This window comes from Nelumbo nucifera, chromosome 8 (assembly GCF_055504915.1).
Source record: "Nelumbo nucifera cultivar China Antique chromosome 8, China Antique-T2T, whole genome shotgun sequence".
In the NCBI taxonomy this organism is placed as follows: Eukaryota; Viridiplantae; Streptophyta; class Magnoliopsida; order Proteales; family Nelumbonaceae; genus Nelumbo; species Nelumbo nucifera.
Genome location: NC_142656.1, coordinates 24,135,015 through 24,155,363, shown reverse-complemented (window position 1 = coordinate 24,155,363; position 20,349 = coordinate 24,135,015). Strand labels below are relative to the sequence as shown.

At 37.6% G+C, this 20,349-nt stretch overlaps 1 protein-coding gene across 1 annotated transcript in view; it reads right to left on the bottom strand.

The window, feature by feature from the left end:
• The window catches only part of LOC104609168 (DNA-directed RNA polymerase 3, chloroplastic), a 45,738-nt gene extending 26,442 nt beyond the window's left edge, over positions 1 to 19,296 (bottom strand). Inside the window, exons 1-9 of the mRNA XM_010275403.3 lie at positions 18,346 to 19,296; positions 17,198 to 17,407; positions 16,957 to 17,090; positions 16,417 to 16,486; positions 15,997 to 16,055; positions 15,329 to 15,446; positions 8,084 to 8,197; positions 7,421 to 7,552; positions 6,389 to 6,805 (exon numbers count right to left, since the gene is read on the bottom strand). Of these exons, the coding sequence (XP_010273705.1) occupies positions 6,389 to 6,805; positions 7,421 to 7,552; positions 8,084 to 8,197; positions 15,329 to 15,446; positions 15,997 to 16,055; positions 16,417 to 16,486; positions 16,957 to 17,090; positions 17,198 to 17,407; positions 18,346 to 19,059 (1,968 nt within the window). The 5' untranslated portion in view covers positions 19,060 to 19,296. The remainder of the gene's footprint in view (positions 1 to 6,388; positions 6,806 to 7,420; positions 7,553 to 8,083; positions 8,198 to 15,328; positions 15,447 to 15,996; positions 16,056 to 16,416; positions 16,487 to 16,956; positions 17,091 to 17,197; positions 17,408 to 18,345) is intronic.
• Between the last annotated feature and the right edge of the window lie 1,053 nt (positions 19,297 to 20,349).

Sequence of the window (20,349 nt, the reverse complement as noted above, 5' to 3'; positions counted from 1 at the left end):
CGATCAAGAGAACCATCTGATTTTAATTTGATCGTGTAGACCCAACGACTCCCAATAATGGAAGCATATGGAGGAGCAAGTACAAGATTCCAAGTATCATTCTCATGGAGGGTTTGAATCTCAACATCCATAGCTTCTATCCAACGAGGACTCCTAATGGCTTGCTAATAAAAACGAGGAATATCTGTGGAAGAAAGTACAACAAAAAAAGAGCTATGGCTTGAAGGAAACCATAGCGGTCAGGAGGCCGAGAAATACGAGTAGAACGACAAAGTGGAATAGAAGAACTACCATCTGAAACAGGAGGATCTTGGGGCAAAATGTCACTTACAGGAGGTGTAGGAGGAGAATGCTCTGGACTGGGTGGAAGGGGGTAGCAGGCACAAGATCTGGGACACGGGGCCGCTTGCGAGTGAAAACGAAAAGATCTTTCTCAGCAAAGGAAGTAGGAATGTTATCTAAATCAAAGTCCTGCAAAATAGAGATAGAAGGAGCAGACAATCTAGCAATTGCAGCAAAGAAAGGAATATGTTTAAGAAACACAACATTTTGTGAAATCCAAATACAACGAATAGTAGGGTCATAACACAAGAATCCTTTGTGGTCAGGACCATATCCCACAAAGGCACACATAGCAGACTGAGCAGTTAATTTAGAACGCTCACGAACAGGAAGATGTACAAAACAAAGACAACCAAAAACATGAAGACTAGAGAAGTCTGGGGAATGACCAAAAAGTTTTTGAAAGGGAGAAGTGTTGCCAATAACAAAAGAAGGAAGATAGTTGATCAAATACACAATTGTACTGGTAGCTTCTACCCAAAACGAAGTCGGAGCGTGAGATTCCTAAAGTAATGTCCGCACAACACTAAGGATATATCCATTCTTACGTTCAGCTACACCATTCTGTTGAGGTCTGGACAACTGCACTGATATTGGATTCCATAACTCCTCAAGTCGGCCTGAAAGGCCCCATCTCTATATTCTCCCCTTGAATCTGAACAGAGGATGCTCACATTACACTTGAAGTGAGCTCGCACCATAGTATGGAATAATTTAAATGCCGCCAAGACCTCTGATTTGTGTCATAGAAAATAAATCCAAGTGTATCTGATACAGTCATCTATAAACAATACAAAGTATTTGTATCCCAATCGTGAAGTAATAGAAGCAGACCAAACATCACTGTGTATAATCTCAAAAGGTGCAGTGGCATTCTCAGAAGTGTGAAAAAAAGGTAAAACATGACTTTTACTCAAGCAACAGGCAGTACAAGAAACATCAAAAGTATGAACAAGAGGAATTTTATACTTAATTAAACCAGAATCAAACAAAAACTTCAATTTTTGAGAATATGGATGACCTAATCGTTTGTGCCATAATTCCTAAACATTATTTGTATGACTCAACAAGGAACTAGACATAGAGGAACTAAGATAAGCTGAGGATGCTAGCGATTGAGATTTTTCAAACTCTAGCGCAAACAAACGGCCCAACCTATGCTCCTTCCCTTTCACCTTCCCAATGTACCGGTCCTATCAAACAACCATCATAAGAAAAGGTGAGAAAATTTCCTTCATCAACAAGTTGGCCAACAGAAATCAAATTAGTAGTAAGGTTGGGCACTAAGAGGGTTTTTGAAAGAGGGAAGGACATAGTGGGTGACAGTTTAAGGGATAAGTCATTACTACCAATAATGTCTAACTTTTCACCATTGGCAGTAACAATGTGTTTATGGTGAATTTCAATAAACTGATTTGGTTGATTGAGATAGGCTCCTATCATATAATTGGTGGCACTCGAATCTATAATCCAAGCATGTGAAGGAGAAGAACAATATCCAGAGAACTTACCAGACAAGCCAATAGCAAAAAAGCAGAGGAAATGGCAGCGGATACCAATTACCGAATCTTTTCCTCATCCATAGGTCCAATAGAATCACTTTTCACGAAAGAATCACCCTTAGTGGACATAGTGTCAGTTGCCTGCCCATTTGTTACCTGATAAGCCCAAGGTTGAGTCTTTTTCTGAGAACCCATAGTTGGTCGGACTGGACAATCTGGAATGATGTGACCATGTTGCTTGCAATAGGTGCACACATTCTTCTTCTTACAGTGAGAGGCAATATGTCCAAAGCCTTTACTCTCATAACACTGGGTTTTGGAGAAGTCCTTGGAGGTTGACTTCTTACCTCCATGAGCTACAAAAGCTATTTCAGCCCCAATTTCAGTCATCTTTCCATCAAATCCAACTGCAGTGAGAAGCCTAGTCTCTTCCCTCAGTAAAATCCAAATCTGGAAGTGTTCCTCTGCTCAGAATATTGGACCTGATTATCTCATATTCAGGTCTAAGCCTCATCAAAAACTGATTTACTTTCCTCTTCTCAAAGTGTTTTTGGAGATATCTCACACATTCTACTAAGTCCGAGGGATCAATATGGACAAGTTCATATTCAGCCCACAAATCAAGAAACCCTGCATAGTATTCTTGTATCCTTCTATCTCCTTGATAGTAAGCAAATATCTCTTATTCTATTTGATACTGTCTAGACATATTGGACTGTTGATAAACTTTCTTCAAATATATTGTAGCATGTTATGTACTAGCACAGGGGTATTTCTAGTTTTTCCTCCATTATTTTGTTATAAGTTGTCGCCCCAAGTATAAATACAAACTTAGGTGCCGACAACCTTCTTCTGAAAGAACTTATTCTCCTCCTCTTCTTCTTCTTCTCCTCTCTTTCCTTCCTCTATTCTTTTTACCTTTGCTAGACTACATGGTATCAGAGCACTGATCTGGGCGTAACCTTCTCAGATTGTGTTCTCCATCTGAAACTTTGTTCTTTGATTGGAAGAGGAAGAGAAGACTCCATCGGACTGACCTAGCTTTTCAGTCTTCATTTTTTTTCTTCTTATGTTTCTTGGTCATTGCACAAAGAAGAGGTTTGTGGTGGCAGCCGAATGCAGTAAGCAGTATTTTTAGGGTTTACTCCTAGTTTTTTATGGACTGTAGGTCATGGAATTACTACTGTACTCCAGGTATGTACTGTTACATTCATATTTAAGTGTATTTTTTTTTATCAATACCACTTTCATCAATTCATCAGTAGAAAATTTACAAGTGGAAGACAAACACACTTATCTTCCAAGAGTCACAAAGAACTTCAAGAAATGAAAAAAGAAAAGACAAAGATACAAAGACACTAACGTTACAGCTTAGCCCAAAATAAAGAATCCCTTTCTGCCCCTTGTTTTGCTAAACCGTCAGCTAGGGAATTAGCTGATCTTTTAATCCAACATGTCTTAACTTCCATCTCCCGCACCAGCCATTTGAATTTCCTCTTCTCATTATTATACTTCCATAAATCATTTTGATCTTTAGTCAGCCACCCTATCACCACCTCTGAATCCCCTTCAATTATAAGTTTCTTGATGTTCAATTCCTTAGCTTTCCGGGCTCCTTCCATAACTGCACATATCTCAGCTCTAAGGGAGTCACCCACTCCAATTCATATTTAAGTGTATGACTACTGTGAATGTCACAATTTAGGGTTGTAGGAGTTGGTTGTCTCCTTTTCCTATAAGCTGAAGTGTTTCGGCTAGGGTTTACCGACCTACAATCCAGCTGAACCTGTTTTGGAGCCTTCTTAAGCTAGGGGTGGTGGAGGTACTGCTGTTCTCCTTGGTTAGTGTGTTACTCTCTAGTTGGGTGGGTGGTGGAGGTACTGCTGTTTTGGAGCCTTCTTAAGCTAGGGGTGGTGGACGCACGTTCGCCGCGGTGCCCCAGGCTCCCAGCGGCACGGCTACCCTGAGGGCGGCCTCCTACCGGGGGCCCCACCTCGTCCAGCCTCTATGCAAGGTTGTCGAGCCTGTTGAGGACCACTTGGGATTGGTCCATCGTAACCAAGTTTTGAGTGTTCCTGGTGTTTCTTGCCATGTCGACTGAAGCTTAGGAGTTAATGCTTATGCTTTTTAGAGTGTGAATTTAGTTGAGGGAAGCCTTAACAATGTTCCCACAAACAACGCCAATTGTTTCTACCTAGAATAGGTTGAGGGCAACAAGGTAATTTTGCTTCTAAGCCAAGGCTGGCTAAAGAGTTCGAGGTCTACTGTGGGCTGGTAGGTTAGACCTACGAAGAGAGAGAGAGAAAGTCAGAGGCCTCGGGTGCTAAGGCTGAAGGCAACAAGGTAATTTTGCTTCTGAGCCGAGGGCTGGCTAAGGAGTTCGAGGGCTGGTAGGTCAGACCTGCGAAGAGAGAGAAAGAACGTTAGAGGCCTCGGGTGCTAACCCAAGGCAAGGACTCCGACAGTCAAGTTAGTACATGGGGAGTAGGAGGTGGGATGAGGCTTGAGTAAGGAGTGCTTAGACGAGGTCACATGAGAAACTATAAAGCTCTTAGTAGTCTAGAGTCTAGATGTTTACCTTGAGAGGGTTGCCCCCTATTTATACTTGAGGACGCTTGGAGGTAGGTGGGCCCAGACGGTCAAGATGTGGCCCGACCTTGAGGAGCGTGGCCATCCGCGGCCGCTCTATTGGCTTTGTGTCGCACGCCGACCTCTACTCCACGCACGCCCTCATTAGGTCCGCCCTAGGTGCCGCCGTCTGCCACGTGCGTGCGCACTATTGTTTCGGGCCATCTGCGCCTACATCAAGGGCCCATGAATTTATTACTAGCATGGAACCTCATCATTTGTTCCACAGCCTACTGAACAGCCATCACATTCAGCTAATCCAAATTTATTGGAAACTCCAGCAGTTTCTACTTTTTCTTTTTTTTATGATAAGTAATTCCTGTTTTTTCTGGGCCTGCACCCTCATGATTTTAAACATCTACAACTTCTATAGCTTGAAATTTACTAATAAAAAAAGCTTGCAATTCTGGTTCTTTGGCTTCATCCTCAACTTCAGCTCTAGGATAGGCATCAACATGCAAAGAATCATCTACTTTTTCTCAACTTTGTACCTTCTTCCCTTGACTTCAAGTTTTTTGTTGTAACCTGCTGCTTCTCTTGATTGAAATTAGCCAACTCCATATATAGATCATCATGGAAGTCTAGTGGGATGCACTTTTCTTGCAAACACATCTTCATCTATACCCATATACTAAGAGGATCATCACCTCTGTTTTCTAGTCGTTGCTCAAGAGTTCTCCACCATACTGTAGCATGACCCGTCAGCTTCATGCATGCAAATCTAATCCTTTGTTTGTCAAACATATTATGTCAATCAAAATATTCTTCTAGTTCAACAACTCAATCAAAGAATGCTTTTGGATCATCATCTCCTTTGAAATCTGTTTTTTCCCTTTCTCTTTTAACATGTTTAAAAGCCTTGCTCCCATAGTCAACATTATTACATCTTTTTTCTTCCACCATCTTCTCAAACAAGTCAACTAGAGACCCTTCAAATAAGAGAGAAAATAAACGGAATCACTCATCGGGTGCCCTAAATCACTCTAGGGTATGGGATCACTCACTATAATTAGCATAAGCCCAATTGCCCAAGAAAACTCAATAAACTTCACTGCTCTTAGTGTAAAACGTCAATACATATTTATAGATTTAAACTCATAATAATGCTAAGCGTCAAACTGTTAGACTTGTAATAGTCCTAGAAGTCAAACTGTTGGACTCAAGAATCATAGTAGGACTCAAACTAAAACTACAACTATCTTATTTCACTTCAAAGAAGACTCAATAACTCTAATCCTACTTATACAATGACTGAAAATTTAAATGTAAACAAACTATAAATAGACAAGTTAGACCCTATCATTGGACCCCACAGAAAAATTGTACAATGGAAAAAATATTCCCAGTGTCAAAAAATACAGAAATACATAAAGTTTCACAAAATTCCAATTTTGATTCTTCAGTTCCTGCATCAGGATCTCATCTTTCAAAAAAAAGATGAATAATAAAAGGGACATCTACCTACCTATACACATGCATACACTAAAAACAGAGTTTAATTAAATATTGATAAACCAAACCAACAGTTGTCTTAGTCAAACAAACATCATATATTGGAGTTGACTGTGCCAACTAAATATCTAGTAATATCAACATCTAAGTGACATACAGGGGCTATGCATTGTTGGCTTTAGGTTATTAGCTAAATCTCTGTTTCTGTTTTTTAAGCAAGAAGTGTTTAGGGTTTTCTTTAATGAAATTGAAAGATAGTTATCTTTTCACACCCCTGTTCCCATTTGTGTTAAGACCAAACATGTAGCATTGAGACTTGCTGTCAAGGTAGTACTGAAATTTGCTGTGAAGGTAAGATATCCACACTTCAGCATGGAAGTGTGTGTGTGTATACACTTCAGCATTGCAATTGCATATGCAGGAATAGTTCTTCTGTCGTTCCAAAGTTCCAGAAAAAGTAATACCTGATGTATTGGCAGATGAGAGATGGCTGTATGTGGTGATGAGCTTTTTAAGGCCTCTGACAAATTAATGCATGCTGCTAGGCACTGAAAAGGATCTTCAGCATTTAACCACCAGCGGTTTCCATCAATTGGTTTATCAGCTGAATCAAATATATCATCCAAATGGTTCTCCACAAAATCCAAACGGTCATCATAAGAAAGCTTATCCACACCACCAGCATACAGGTTAGCTAAATGTATCTTCAGCCAGCGTAAACCGGCCTTCCCTAGTGGCCGCCCTTCTGCAAACTCAAGAACTCCTCGGCAGAGATCTGAACTCAGATGATTTAAATGTGGATGCATGGGATAGGCACGACCTCGGAAATCTAAATTATGGGGATAATAAAAGCCTTCCTCATCTTTAATTTTCCGAGCTACCTGTTTCAGAAAGGACATTCCAGCATTAAAGGTGATACAAAGAAAACAAAAAGAATATAATGCAATAACACAACTGCGAAACACAACCACTACCAACCCCACCCCCAAAAAATAAATAAAAGAAAAAGGGAGACTTGATTAGCCCTGAAGAACATCCAAACATAACCAGCAGCCAAAACCTACTAAGATTTTTTTCCTTTTATAAATACGCAATTAAGTATATTAGTGATAGAAAAAGATCTACACAATGAGGTACCCTAATGGCATCAACAGAATTGGTGGGCAAAACCAAAGACCAAGTTCTAACATTTTAAATGATTTGATGGCTCGCCCATGGTGACAACAGATTTGGTGGAGTCAAAGTTCTTCATAGAATGGGTTACAAGAATGTCGTATCGAACAAATTTAAAAAAAAAATGCAACTAAAAAAAACTTATTTTAAAGCAATGGCATGCTTTTTAAATTTTCTGGAAATTCCATAGTCTAAATAAAAGTTATGATTTTTTGAAATCATGAAAATTTACCTGAGTTTAATTCCTATAGCAAACTGAGTTCATTATAGAAAAAAGTTATGTTGTTGTACACTTAATAACTTCAGAAAATAAGAGATCTTACAGAAAGTTTAAGCTCTATGTCACAACGTTGTGCATGCCTTTCTCGGTTGATCTTCTTTGTTTTTCTCATATTCCATTTCCACTTCTGCATTTCTATTAAATCCTCTGAGTCTGGTTTTTCTGGTATGGGAATCTGAAATCCATTGCAAAACATAGATTCGGTGTAAGAACAGATAAGGAAATTAAAAAAATAAAAACTAACATGGCTGCCAACTGGACTCCATAAATGGCCTACCTACTGCATCTGTTAGAATATAGTTCATTTTCAAGTACCTAACTAGGACATTTCCCAGGCTCCAATGTAACCCAATCAGTAGCTCTTAAGTATCTGAACTATCATTCTTCCAGAGAACCCCACAACATATGGAGGGTATTTCAGGTCAAATTTTAGCCAAGGAAGTGTTCATGGAAACAGCTAGGGACTTTTTTTTTCTTTTTTTGATGAATAAACAGATATGGATTGTTGGGTATTACCACCTTGAATATGCCCAACATACACTCATGGTTATGCAACAGGTAGACCATCCTTACAGTCTAGGCAAGAACTCAGATTTCTTTTTAGAACATGGAGATTGGAGAATCAGGATGTGAATAGAAGGCAAAAAAGAAAAAGAATTCAAATAGAAAAACTAATGGATATGTAAAAAGTTCTAGCCAGGCTCACATCTTCACGATCAACAAGGCCCGCCATGTTTCCACCTCTAGCCCAAATGCTCTCTACCACACCGAGTACTTTTCTATTCACCCTCCATTTGGTTCTTCCAAGTGTATCCAGGGCCTGAACAAGTGCAGTTTTAGATCATAATGCAGTTTCAGATTAACTTTGTTTTTCACAAGCAGGAAATGAATAGATCATAGTGCTGTTTTAATATTTATCTTCAATAAGCAAAGGGGAGAAATGTCCAGAAGTCAACATGAACTGATATAAGGTCATGATAACAATATCCACCATAAAACTAGGGGCATTGCAAGGATCTAGTGCACAAAAGCAAGATCTTCAATATTCACAAATTTGGTATGAAAAATCTAAAGTTTTAAGGCAATGTTTAACTGCAATGCAAGCTCTGTCCTATTTTGGATGATTTCAAGAGAAAAGCATATCCTTTATCTGGCTAATAACAGCAGAAAAAAGGATAAGCTTATATGTTCAAGATTTTGTGAGGATGAAAAAGACCTTGAAGTAATGCGATTAAGGAAAAAAAAAGAGATTGTGGGTTTTACATGCTTGAAAATGTTTTATATGTTTGATTTTATTTTTAAATTCTCATTTGAATATGCTTTACATGTTATGTTTATGTATTTTAATTTTAGATAATAGGTTTTCTAAAACAATTATTTTAAAACTTAAGTTTATATTTTTTTATTAATATTATGTTTAATATTTTTATTTTTTGCATTTTATTGAATTTTTGGCATTTTTTATTTTTCTGGCTTTTTTTTATTTTTGTGCCTGCTTCAAAAAGGCATGTGTCTCACCTTGCGCCTTGCACCTCAGGCGTAAATTGACCCCTGCATCTTATTTGAGCCTTGCGCTTTTAAAACACTGGTTTTGCGGAAAAATGGTTATATTGGACTAAGCATTGTTTTTTCTTCCACTGAATAGTTGATTATAGTAAATAAGTGTTTCAGAGGCATCTTTTTTTTTTTTTGATGAAATTGTTTCAGAGGCATCTTCCATCAAGGATATCCTTTATTAGAGGAGGTGCCTCCATCAAGGACATCCTCTATACTGCCTTTTTGTTTACTCTAGTGGCTTAGGTTTTTAGCCAATTGATCTCTAGAGATGATAACCTAATGCCGATTAGAGGGTCTATAGTGAGCTCTAAGGAGTTTAGGGTGACAGGTGATTCACAGTTTGCTACTTAAGTGATGAGATAATCATCTTTTGTGAGGAGAGAGGTGAGGAAATTATTAAGAATGTTCTTGCATTAATCAAATGTTTTGAGAGGATCTCTTAACCTTGGGATAAATTTGAACAGCAGTGTTTTTTTCTTCTCTTTTAATTAACAACACAAGTTTTATTAATTTGTTAAAAATAATGGTATACAAGAATGGTTGTGCCAAGAACCCCTTTTTTTGTGGGCTATCTCTTATACACATTTTTTTTTTGTTACAACTAATCTCCCCAGGGAAACACTCCCCAAAACAATTGTTCCATTTTTGTCCCTTGTTGTGCCAAGAATTTGGATAAGAGTTGTTTAGCAGGTACCAACCAGGTTGACAGTGATCTTGATTGCTTTGATGAAATGCTAAGGAGCCTAGGGTGTTTGGCTTCTTCTTACCCTTTGGACTATCTCAGAGTGCCTAGGTGGTAATTTTAAATCCTGTTGTTTCTGGAGCTAGGTGGTAGAGAGGATTTTGAAAGATGTTAGACATGGGATGGCGAAGAAATTACATCTCCCTTAGGGATAGAATTACTTTGATTACATTCACTTTTGCAAATCTCTATATCTACTTCTCTTGGTTTTCAAAGTCCTGCTAATAATTACAAGAAAAAAATCACAGCATGCAAAAATTGAACTGACTTCTATGAGAGTGTCTCATTGAATAAGAATGTTGGAAATTTTCAAGGATTTCAATTCTGGTACATTCTTAGAGGTTGGAAAATTTTTGCATTGTCCTCTGCTAAGAACCATAAGGAATAAAATCTGGCTCCCACTCTCACTTGATGACAAGTTGAAGTATGATAGATGCAGTGCTGCAATCTGGGTAGCTCAGAGTTGGAGGAGTATTTAGAAATGATCAAGGTAATATCATAATAGTCTATTCAGGTCCAATTGGGGTTGGTGCCTCTGTTTGAACTGAAATACTTGTTCCACTTCAAGGCCTAAGGTCAGGATGCTCTTTGGATCTCTTGAATCTAGTGGTACAGGAAGAAGAGCTGGAAGTAGGAGACTCCTTATTGGTTATTTCTTGGGCTAAGAAAATCAACTCAGCCCCTTGGAAAATTTTCTTGCAAAGAGTTTGAACACTTGTTTTTGGCTGGGTTAAAAGGACAGCAAATGGGATGGCAGATGTTCTAGCAAAACAAGGAACTGATAGATCTACTTTATTTTGGGCAATGTTGTAATCTGTTAGTGGTAAAACAGGGAGCTAACAAAACTAAGCATTGGGGGCAAGCTGTATCTGATGTATTATGGGCACTTGTATGTGATCTCAAAGTTTAATAAAGAAATTTTATTCTTGCTGATCCAAAAAAAAAAAAAAGAAAAAGACAGAGAAATCAAAATTGGGTGCACGAATAAAAGCTGCAACAGGGCCCCAGCAACATCGTCATCAAATTAGGGAAGTTGGTTCATGGCATTCATTTTTCTGTCCTTTGTGTTGCCCAATTTGCAAATTATCTAGCTGATTCTCTCACACAAGATAGAGAGAGAGAGAGAGAGAGAAGAGAGTATAACAGATAAGACGATAGGCGGTGTTTTCAATGGATAGATCCAAAGCTCCTGGTCCAGATGGCTTCACAATGGCTTTTTATCAAGATTGTTGGGGTGTTTCAGGAATTTGCAGATAAAAACAAGGTAAGCCCTGGAGTTAATGCAACCTTCTTAGCCCTAATCCCAAAGAAGATAGATGCAAAGGACCCTAAGGATTTTAGGCCGATCAGTCTGGTGACTAGCATCTATAAAATTTTGGCTTAAATGTTGTCTCTGAGAATCTAAGTGATACTACCATCCATCATTAGTCAAGCACAAGGTGCTTTCGTGCAAGGTAGGAAAATAACATATCAGATTTTAATAGCAAATGAGTGTGTGGAGGACATGAGAAAGTCGGGAATCAAGGTTTTGCGTGTAAGTTAGACCTAGAGAAGGCTTATGATTTTGTGGATTGGAGTTTTTTACTAGAGATCCTTGGGTGTTATGGCTTCGGAGATAGATGATGCAACTGGGTAAAGGGCTGTATTAGTTCTTGCCATTACTCAGTCTTGGTTAATGGGGTGGTCAAAGACTATTTTCCAGCTTGTAGAGGCCTTAGACAAGGAGACCCACTCTCCCCGTTCCTTTTCACCTTAGTTGCAGATGTTTTCAGCAGATTAATCTCTAAGGCAGATAGGGAAGAGAAAGTGAGTGGATGGAGGATTGAAAGGAACAATGTCCGGGTAACCCATCTACAGTTTGCTGACGATATCATAATATTTTGTGAAGGAGGTGACACGAAAAAAGTGAGGAACCTTAGAGCATTGTTACAACATTTTGAGAAGGTCTCCAATTTGAAGATAAACCTGGATAAGAGTTGTGTGGTCGGTGTCAATATGAATGAGGGGATTATTCAGTCTGTGGCAAATTGTCTAGGTTGTCCTGTTTCTTCTTGGCCCTTGTAGTACCTAGGTCTCCCTCTAGAGGCTAACCCAAGAGAAAGTAGTTTTTGGAATCCAGTTTTGGAAAAAATTGAGAAAAGGTTAGCGGCTTGGAAAAGAAACTATATCTCTATAGGGGGTAGAGTGACTTTATTGAGAGCAACCCTAGCGAACCTACCGGTCTACTTCTTGTCCATTTTTAGGATACCTAATAGGGAGGCTAAGAAGCTAGAGAGGTTAATGAGAAATTTTCTTTGGGAGCCAAGGGAGGAAAAGGAAATCATTTAATTAATTGAGGAATAGTTTGTAGGAGCAAAGAGGAAGGTGGACTGGGGTAAGGTAGGTTAACTCTCAAGAATAAAGCCCTATTAGGAAAATGGTTGTGGAGGTGGCCTAGAGAAAGGGAGAGGTTGTGGCATGAAGTGATAGCTAGTATACATGGAAGACTGAAAAACGGATGGGATGCAGGTGTATCAAGACAAGCAACGTTGGCATCTCCTTGGAAAGCAATCCAAAGTATCCTCCCTCAATTTCTCAACTTTGTCAGGTATGATGTCAATTCCGGTAACCTTGTTTTATTTTGGGAAGACAATTGGGTGGGGACTGCTGCTCTAAAGGACCAATTCCCTTCTCTTTTTTCTATTTCCCTTTACAAGGAAAAAGTTATTTCTCATTTTCTTCCATCTCCTATTTCATCTTCATCCTTAACTTGGGATTTTGGCTTTCAGAGAGGTTTGAGGGATGATGAACTTAATAGTGTCTCAGATCTGTTGTCTTTTCTTGGCAGTGTCTTTTTGGACCCTCTTAGTTTGGATGTGAGATTATGGTCCCCTAATCCAAAAGGGTACTTCTCTTGTGCTTCTTTTTTTAAGTCCCTTTCCTTCTCCCCAAGTCAATGGGGTTTTTCGACCAAGGAGATTTGGTTTAGACCTGTTCCACCAAAATTGTTATTTTCTATTGGGAGGTGCTTTATAGAAAGATTAATACCTTGGACCGCTCACAAAAGAAAAGGCCTTTCATGTGTTTATCCCCTCACTGGTGTGTACTTTACAGGGCTAATGGGGAGGATTGCTCTCATCTACTTGTATCTTGTTCCTTTTCTAGAGCCATTTGGAGTTGGATTTTTTCTTTGTTTGGGTGCAGGCGAAATTTGTCTACGGATTTAAGTCAGCTATTTGATCCTTATTTTTTTGTGTGGCCTACAAAAAACGGAAAAATGATGTGGAGATGTATTTGAGCAGCCGCATTGTGGACATTTTGGGAAGAAAGGAATGCAAGAATATTCAAGGAAAGGAAAGAAGCATTCAGGCTGTTGAGGATTGCATCTTAACTAGGGCCATTCATTGGGTGAGAACTATGGACCTCTTTCATACTTTTTCCTTTGATGATTTTTGGAGAAATTGGTTAGTGTTGGCTAGCAGCCATACAAGGAAGGACAGGGTTTCTGCAGTGTGGACCCCTCCGCCTGAAGGATGGGTAAAGCTGAATTTTGATGGCAGCAGCCAAGGAAACCCAGGCCCATCGGGAATAGCAGGGGTGCTAAAAGATACGGAGAGCAATATATTAGCCTTATTTTCAGGTCCTGTGGGATTAGGAGACTCTAATAGAGCTGAGATTTTGGCGGCGGTACAAGGTATTCAGATTGCAGAACAATTAGGAGTTCAGCATTTGGTAGTTGAAGGACACTCTCAAATTGTTGTGGGATGGCTGACAGATCCAACTTCAGCCATGTGGCGACACAAAGATTTATTAAGGAAAGTCAACTGGTTTGCAAGAAATATGACAGTTACCTTTTGTTGGGAGGGAAGATCAGAAAACACCTTAGTGGATGGATTAGCTAAGCAGGGGGCAAATAGGGAACATTTATTTTGGGCTGCTTTGTAATTGTGTTTATGACTAATTCTGTTTTTTATTTGATGTAATACTGCCCTGAAGAGGTAACAGCTCGTGCCTCTTTTGAGTTCCCTGTACTGCCTTTTCTGAATTAATAAATTATATTCATTCATAAAAAAAAAAAAAAAAAAAAAAAAAAAAAAAAACAGATAAGACGATAGGCCTTGTACTGGGGATTTCATCCCTTAGATTAGAGGAGGGATTTGGGAATGGGACACTGGAATATTGTATCATATGGGGGTGAGTAGCACAGGTCTACCTCTTTATCTTCATTATTATTGGGAAGATGATTCTTCACCTTGTAATTCTTATTATCTTCTTCTTTAAAAAAAAAAAAATCTGATCATTACCAATAAAAAGGGATAAGCAATATCCTTTTCAAGAAAAATGGCTTTGAGTCACTGTACAAAAAAGTCAGGTACAGCTGTAATACTTCTTATTTGGGATAGGTAGTTGGTCCGACCTATAATTGGGGCTGTTGGTCTCTAATAGAGCTGTCACCTGTCGATGGATCAGATTGGGTTTGGGTCAGCATGGAATGGTCCTGACCCATTTATAATTGGGAACAACTCAGAACCAGAACTAAACCAATTATTAATCGGGATAATTGATTCAGACCCAATTAGACCAGATTATACTTGACATTTATAATTACCTATAATATGACAACTTGGAATTTCATTTTTGATAAATATAACCTTAATAAAAGTGCCAGTAAATACCAAAATGCTTATATGTTGATAAAACAAGTATTTCTTTAACTAAAATTATCTTATATATACCCCTTTAGACATAAAATATAGCAAAGTTTACAAGAAAACCATGAGACCCTTATACAATATTGAGTACATAATCAGTTTGGGTCTTAATCAGTTCAAAATAGAAAAAACAGGTCCTGGCCAAATTATAATTAGGACACAAAACTCAGAACCATAATTGGCATTATCAGTTTGGTTCTATTGGGTAGACCCAACCAATTGACAGCTCCAGGCTCTAATCCTTGCACATACTTTATCCATTTATTGATTTTCATCATCAACACCAACCGAGCTCCAAGAGACTGCCGAAATGATTTTGTTACACCCCACTAGCTACCAGGCAATAAAGGAATAGATGATCTGCCCATTTTTCATTATTTTAAACATATAAAAGTTGTTCTAAAAGGCCATTACCCAATGTTGGTCCCAGCTATCTGGGGCCTTAGGAGGGGTAGACTGGATACAGGCCTAACCTTTGGCATTTTTATTCACACAAAGTGTTTGCCCAGTGCCCTCAGACTCGATTTTGGCCCTTCAAATGTAAAGTGTGTTTCCATGTGTTGCCTATAGATATGCTTTCAGCAAAAGTCCCCCTTTATGTTTGCAGCCAAATATCCAGGAAGCTTCAGTGTGAGTAGATTAATTAAGTCAAGTATTTTCATTGAAGAATAAGAGTTACAGGTTCATGGGCGGATAAGATATAAGATGCTGAAAACAAGGATTGTAAATGCACGCTCATAATGATATATGACAGTATATGGCCACATCAATTGAAAGATGAAAGGTCACCCTGCAGTACAATTTGGGGAAAGATAGTATTATTTTAAGGACAGTGATGTGATATCTGTAGTAATGATGCCAGATAATGCCTGTGGAGCCCTTATTAGTTAGATGAAAAAGTAATGACATCATTAATCTTCAAGAATATTCTAATGATAAATAAATGAAATGGAACTATTACCTCAAATACTTTTTGCATCTGCTTTCCAGGAACATTCTTAATCGCATCTTGTTGTCGCTTTGCCCCATGAGTACGCATAACATATGAAGGTAAGAATAAGTGACCACCCTTGTCATAACTGATAGAAAAAAAGGATCAATAAGGACAGGATATGTATGATTTCTTGACTTTTATTCTTAGAATAGTCACTTTTCAACTTATCCAGCTGTCGCCTTACAACAAAGATGTTGATAATTGCTGCCTTTAAGTTTGGAAATGATCTACACTTACTTTTTGCCCTACTTTCTTATGATGACAATAGAAATACAGTCTCATCTTAAGCAATTAAAGCATTTTTCCTACTTTGTCCCTATAATTGAATTCTAGGCTAAGAAATTATGGTATTTTTCTTCTCATTGCATATGCTTAAATGTAGGTAATAACATTAATTTGAAAAAGCAGTGTGTCAACATCTTTCTGAAGGGCCAGACAATGGTATTTTCCTATTTATGTATTTCTTTGTTTTATTCGTTGTGGGTAGGGGATGATATTATATAGTACAAAATGCCTCTGATTAAATTTCTCATCCAGCAAATACATCCTTCAAACTAGAATATTAAATAGTTGGGTTGGAGATGGGAGGAAATAGAAACTGTATATCAACATAATATGCATCCTTGATATGGTACCCTTTCCACTTTTTTGGTGGTATCAACATCGGCACATAAGGAATCACCATATGCCTAGCCTGCAAATAGACAGCATCCAAGAAATTAGCTACAGGGTGAAAAATCAAGATACTGACATTTTTTAAGTGGCTGGCTATGCATATTTTAAATTTTCCAACAGAATATGCTCATTTCTTCCATATGGTAGAAAATATGATATTCATTTAGAAGCTGAACATCAACTCATGCAGAGTTAGACATGAGACCTTGACAATTACCAAAGTATGTGTATTATGATATTGATCCTATATTAATGCAAAAAACATATTTATAAACAACCATCAAATAATGCAACAGCAAGCAACTTCATGGTCAATTTCATCTCAAGTGGCCCAAACAAATCAGGATAATGCAACCGTGAATAATAAGTTGATAACTTACAGTTCTATCAAGTCCTCTACCGACTAGTGGATCACATTCAATGACACCATACCTCTTCCCAACTCTCCGGCTGTATGGAGAAAAAAAACAAAAACAAAAAAAAAAAATCATAACCATGATGAAATGTCGAGACAAAATGTAATGGAACTAATGATAAATTCATCCTCAACGCTCCATACCCGATACCAAAGTACATGTGGCTGATCATTTGTCCACTCCCAACATCTTAACTAGTTGCCCACTTCTTGATTGAGAATCACCCAAAACTTAGATCAATTAAAAAATCTTCTTTGAGAACTAGAGTTCAAATTTTATGACAGTCAAGTAAGATATAACAGTGATGGAAAAAATGATTGACATATAATCTTCTAGAAGTATCCAGCCAATACAACTTCAAAACCATGCTACTCGCATAAATGGAGCACTTATCATATAGTCCAGAACTCCAGATTGGTCACCTAGTGGACCATGATTATTTCATGGACAAATAAGGTAAAGATCGTTGAGGATGAATTATTGAAGACAGAAATGAAGTCATACCCTGTTTCCTTTGATAGAGTTCTAAATGTGTGCCGAAATGCTGGTCGAATTTCACGTGGACTATCTCCTAACTGGTTAATTGGAGGTTGTACATAAGCTGTTTCAGTTAATAACTCTATTAGACGACTTCCCAGCTGCATACATACAGAAAAGTTGTCTTTCAAAATCAAGGGTAGATAAAAAGCATAGTAGAAAATTTCTTAAACATTCAGAAAAGAAAAGGAGACAGAAGGCAGCAAACCTTTGCCTGGGCATCCCGACCCCAAGGTCTAATCTCATTCTCATTTTTTACAAGCTTTTGCACCTCAATCAACTTTTTCTTTTTCACCAAAATGTTAACACGTTTCCTGAGAATATCTTGCTCCTTAGTTACTTTGTCATCTCCTTGACCTTCAATCTTTTTTCCACCTTGGTATTTTTTAGTTTTCTTCAAGAAATTATGAATTCTAACCTGCATGAAGAAGTAAGTAGGCAATATTATGACAAGCAAGCAAGCAAGACAAACTCTTCAGCTTGGACTATCTACTATGCTTCCAACATTTACTATGAATCATGTACATTTGGTGCTGCTTGAGTGCTTCTCAATAACATCACATAAGTAACATTCAGTATAAAGACAGATTTCAAAATTTTGGTCCAGGTAACAGGGTTTTACTCTGCGGTTGACTTGATTGATCAACTTAGTTTGACTATTTCTATGGTCCTTGTACAAGCAGGGTTTTTGGTTGCTACTTGCAAGTGCCTCAATCTTAGTCTAACTGAAACAAGTGACTAAGGGGATGTTCACCAACATGTATGACTTTGCCTTTCAATAGAAAGAAACTGCTGCATCAGCAAAAAACATGGTTTTGTTGATGCGGAAGCTCTTTTTATTTTTGAAAAACAAAATCATACATATCGGAAAACACCCCCTAAGTGCACTAGATCAGCTTTCCACAGATGAACCTATGGCGATTCTTTCTGACAACTAAATTTACATCTACGGCAACTAATCATCATGGACGTAAGAGGCACATCCAAGTGAACTGTCAAAGACATGCTGCACTCCATAGGTAACAAATCAAACATCAATGGAGTGACATTTATTGATTAAAGGGATATCCTTGGACAACCATCTTAATAATCCGGTTCACCAACTTGATGATGAACTATGAGACTTGCATAACACTATCACAAGTAATGGAAATAAACAATGTAATATTATTCACAATTACATGCATTTATTCAACTGAGCTTTTGTTGTTTCCTTGGTTTTTTTCTCATTATTAGGATAAATTGCAGGGGATAATTCATCACTATCTCAAATGGGTGAATTTGTTGGGTTCTTTCTATTCATCGTCGCAAGTTTGAACACAATAACTAATACAAACAAAAACGTCAAAGACTAACCTCCTGCTCAATGGCCTCGCCTATGTGAACGGCAGCTTGAACAACCCGAACATACCCTTCTTCTTGCCCTGTCATCAATAGACCCATCATCTTATGCATGACAATTACCGCCATCTTATCAGCTGGCAACAAACCAATGTAAGGCGCATAAGCAGCCTTCTGCTTCTTTGACTCCTGCAGCTTCTGCTCTTTCTCTATTGCTTCTCGTAGAGGCTCAAACCAACCAAGAAATAGAGACTTCACATAAGGCAAATTTGGAGCCAATTTCTTCTCACACATCTCTCTTTCTAACTCCCTGTACTCAGCCGCAGTCTTCTCCCACGCCTCAGTCTCCACCTTAATCTGTCTTCTGCGAAGTGCGTTATACTTCCTTTTCTCCATGTCTCGAAGTCTTCCTCTCTCACCATCTCCAAATCCCTCCTCAAGACCCTTCAAATTACGAGCCGATAAAACAGAAGAAATCCAAGGTGGGTCGTCGTAAAAGACCCTTCCAATGGACTCCCCATTCAAAAGCCGATGAACCCCATTAGTAATTGTCTGTAACTTCATTGATTCCTCAAGGCTCTCTATGAAATTATCATCAACTGAATCCGGCACGGTGGGAAACTCGAGAGAACGCGAATGGGACGACTTGACAAATAACCCCGGATTAAGTGAAGGCAATTGAAGCCCAGAAGGGAAAGGACAAGAACAACTCGATTCATTGAGCTCCATTCCGTGAAAACGAATGTTGGAGCTAAGAATACAATCAAAACCCAGATTTTTCCGTGAGTTCAGGGCCTTCAGGCCTTGCTTTCTTCCTCCTTTTCTCCATGTATTCTGGATTCGAGAGCGAGGATACGGAGTGAAGGAGACCGTCGAAGCCAGTTCTACAATCTAAGAAGAGTCTAAGAAGAGAGAGAGAGAGAGAGTGAAATGTTACAGAGTAGAAGTTGGAGCTGAAGAAACCTCACTTAAACCTCCCGCTGGCTTGAATTTTGTGGACGGTGGTAATTTTGGTTCGGTTGATTTTTGTCCAAACCTATGATATTTTATCGCCCGGTCTGGCTTCGTCTCCGTCTCGGCCTCTCCGGCTTATTAGAATATTAGGTTCTGTTTGGATACTATGTGAATCTAAAAGTTAGTTTTCAAGTCAGGCTAGTTTGAGACTTCTTGAAGTTTACGTAAACTTGCGATAGTAGTTAGTAGAGGAGAATAGAGTTAGGGATGAGAGCGGATCTCCCATAATCAGTTTTGTATATGCAGGGGGATCTCCCGAAGTCTATCTTTTTTTTTATTTTTTTTATTTTATTTCATATTATTTTTACAGACAACCATTAAATAAAGTAAGAGAGATTTACTTCTTATAAATTATCTTTAATCTCTATTCATCTCCCAAATAATCTTTAAATTATCTTTAGTTAAAGTAGTATAATTGATCTTTAATCCTTATTTATCTCCTAAATTATCTCTAACAAAAGTGGCACCACTATCCCCCTCTTTCTCTTAAATTATTTATAATATCTATTTATCTCCTAAATTATCTTTAATTCATATTTATCATCTCCCCCACTTTTTAATATTCAAATAATAAAAAAATAAAATACTATTTAAATATTATAATAATTAAATATTTTAAACAATAAAATATTACAAATAGATAAATAATATATAGCAAAATATTTAATATTATGTAATATCTTTCAAATAAACCAAATTTAAATAACAAAAATTTTAAATATTTTACATGTTACTTAAATATTTAAATAACTAAATATTTTAAACAATGAAATATTTAACAGAACTAAATTATGAATAGTTAAAATAACGAAATTATATAATAAATTTTAAAAAATTCTAATAGTATAAAAATAATTATAATTGATTATATTATAAATTATATTTTAATTAAAAATAATTTATATTTTATAGATTTAATAACTAAATTATGTAATAATAGTATACATTATAATTTTATGGATTATTAAATTCAATAAATAATTAATATTTTAAAATTTAAATAAT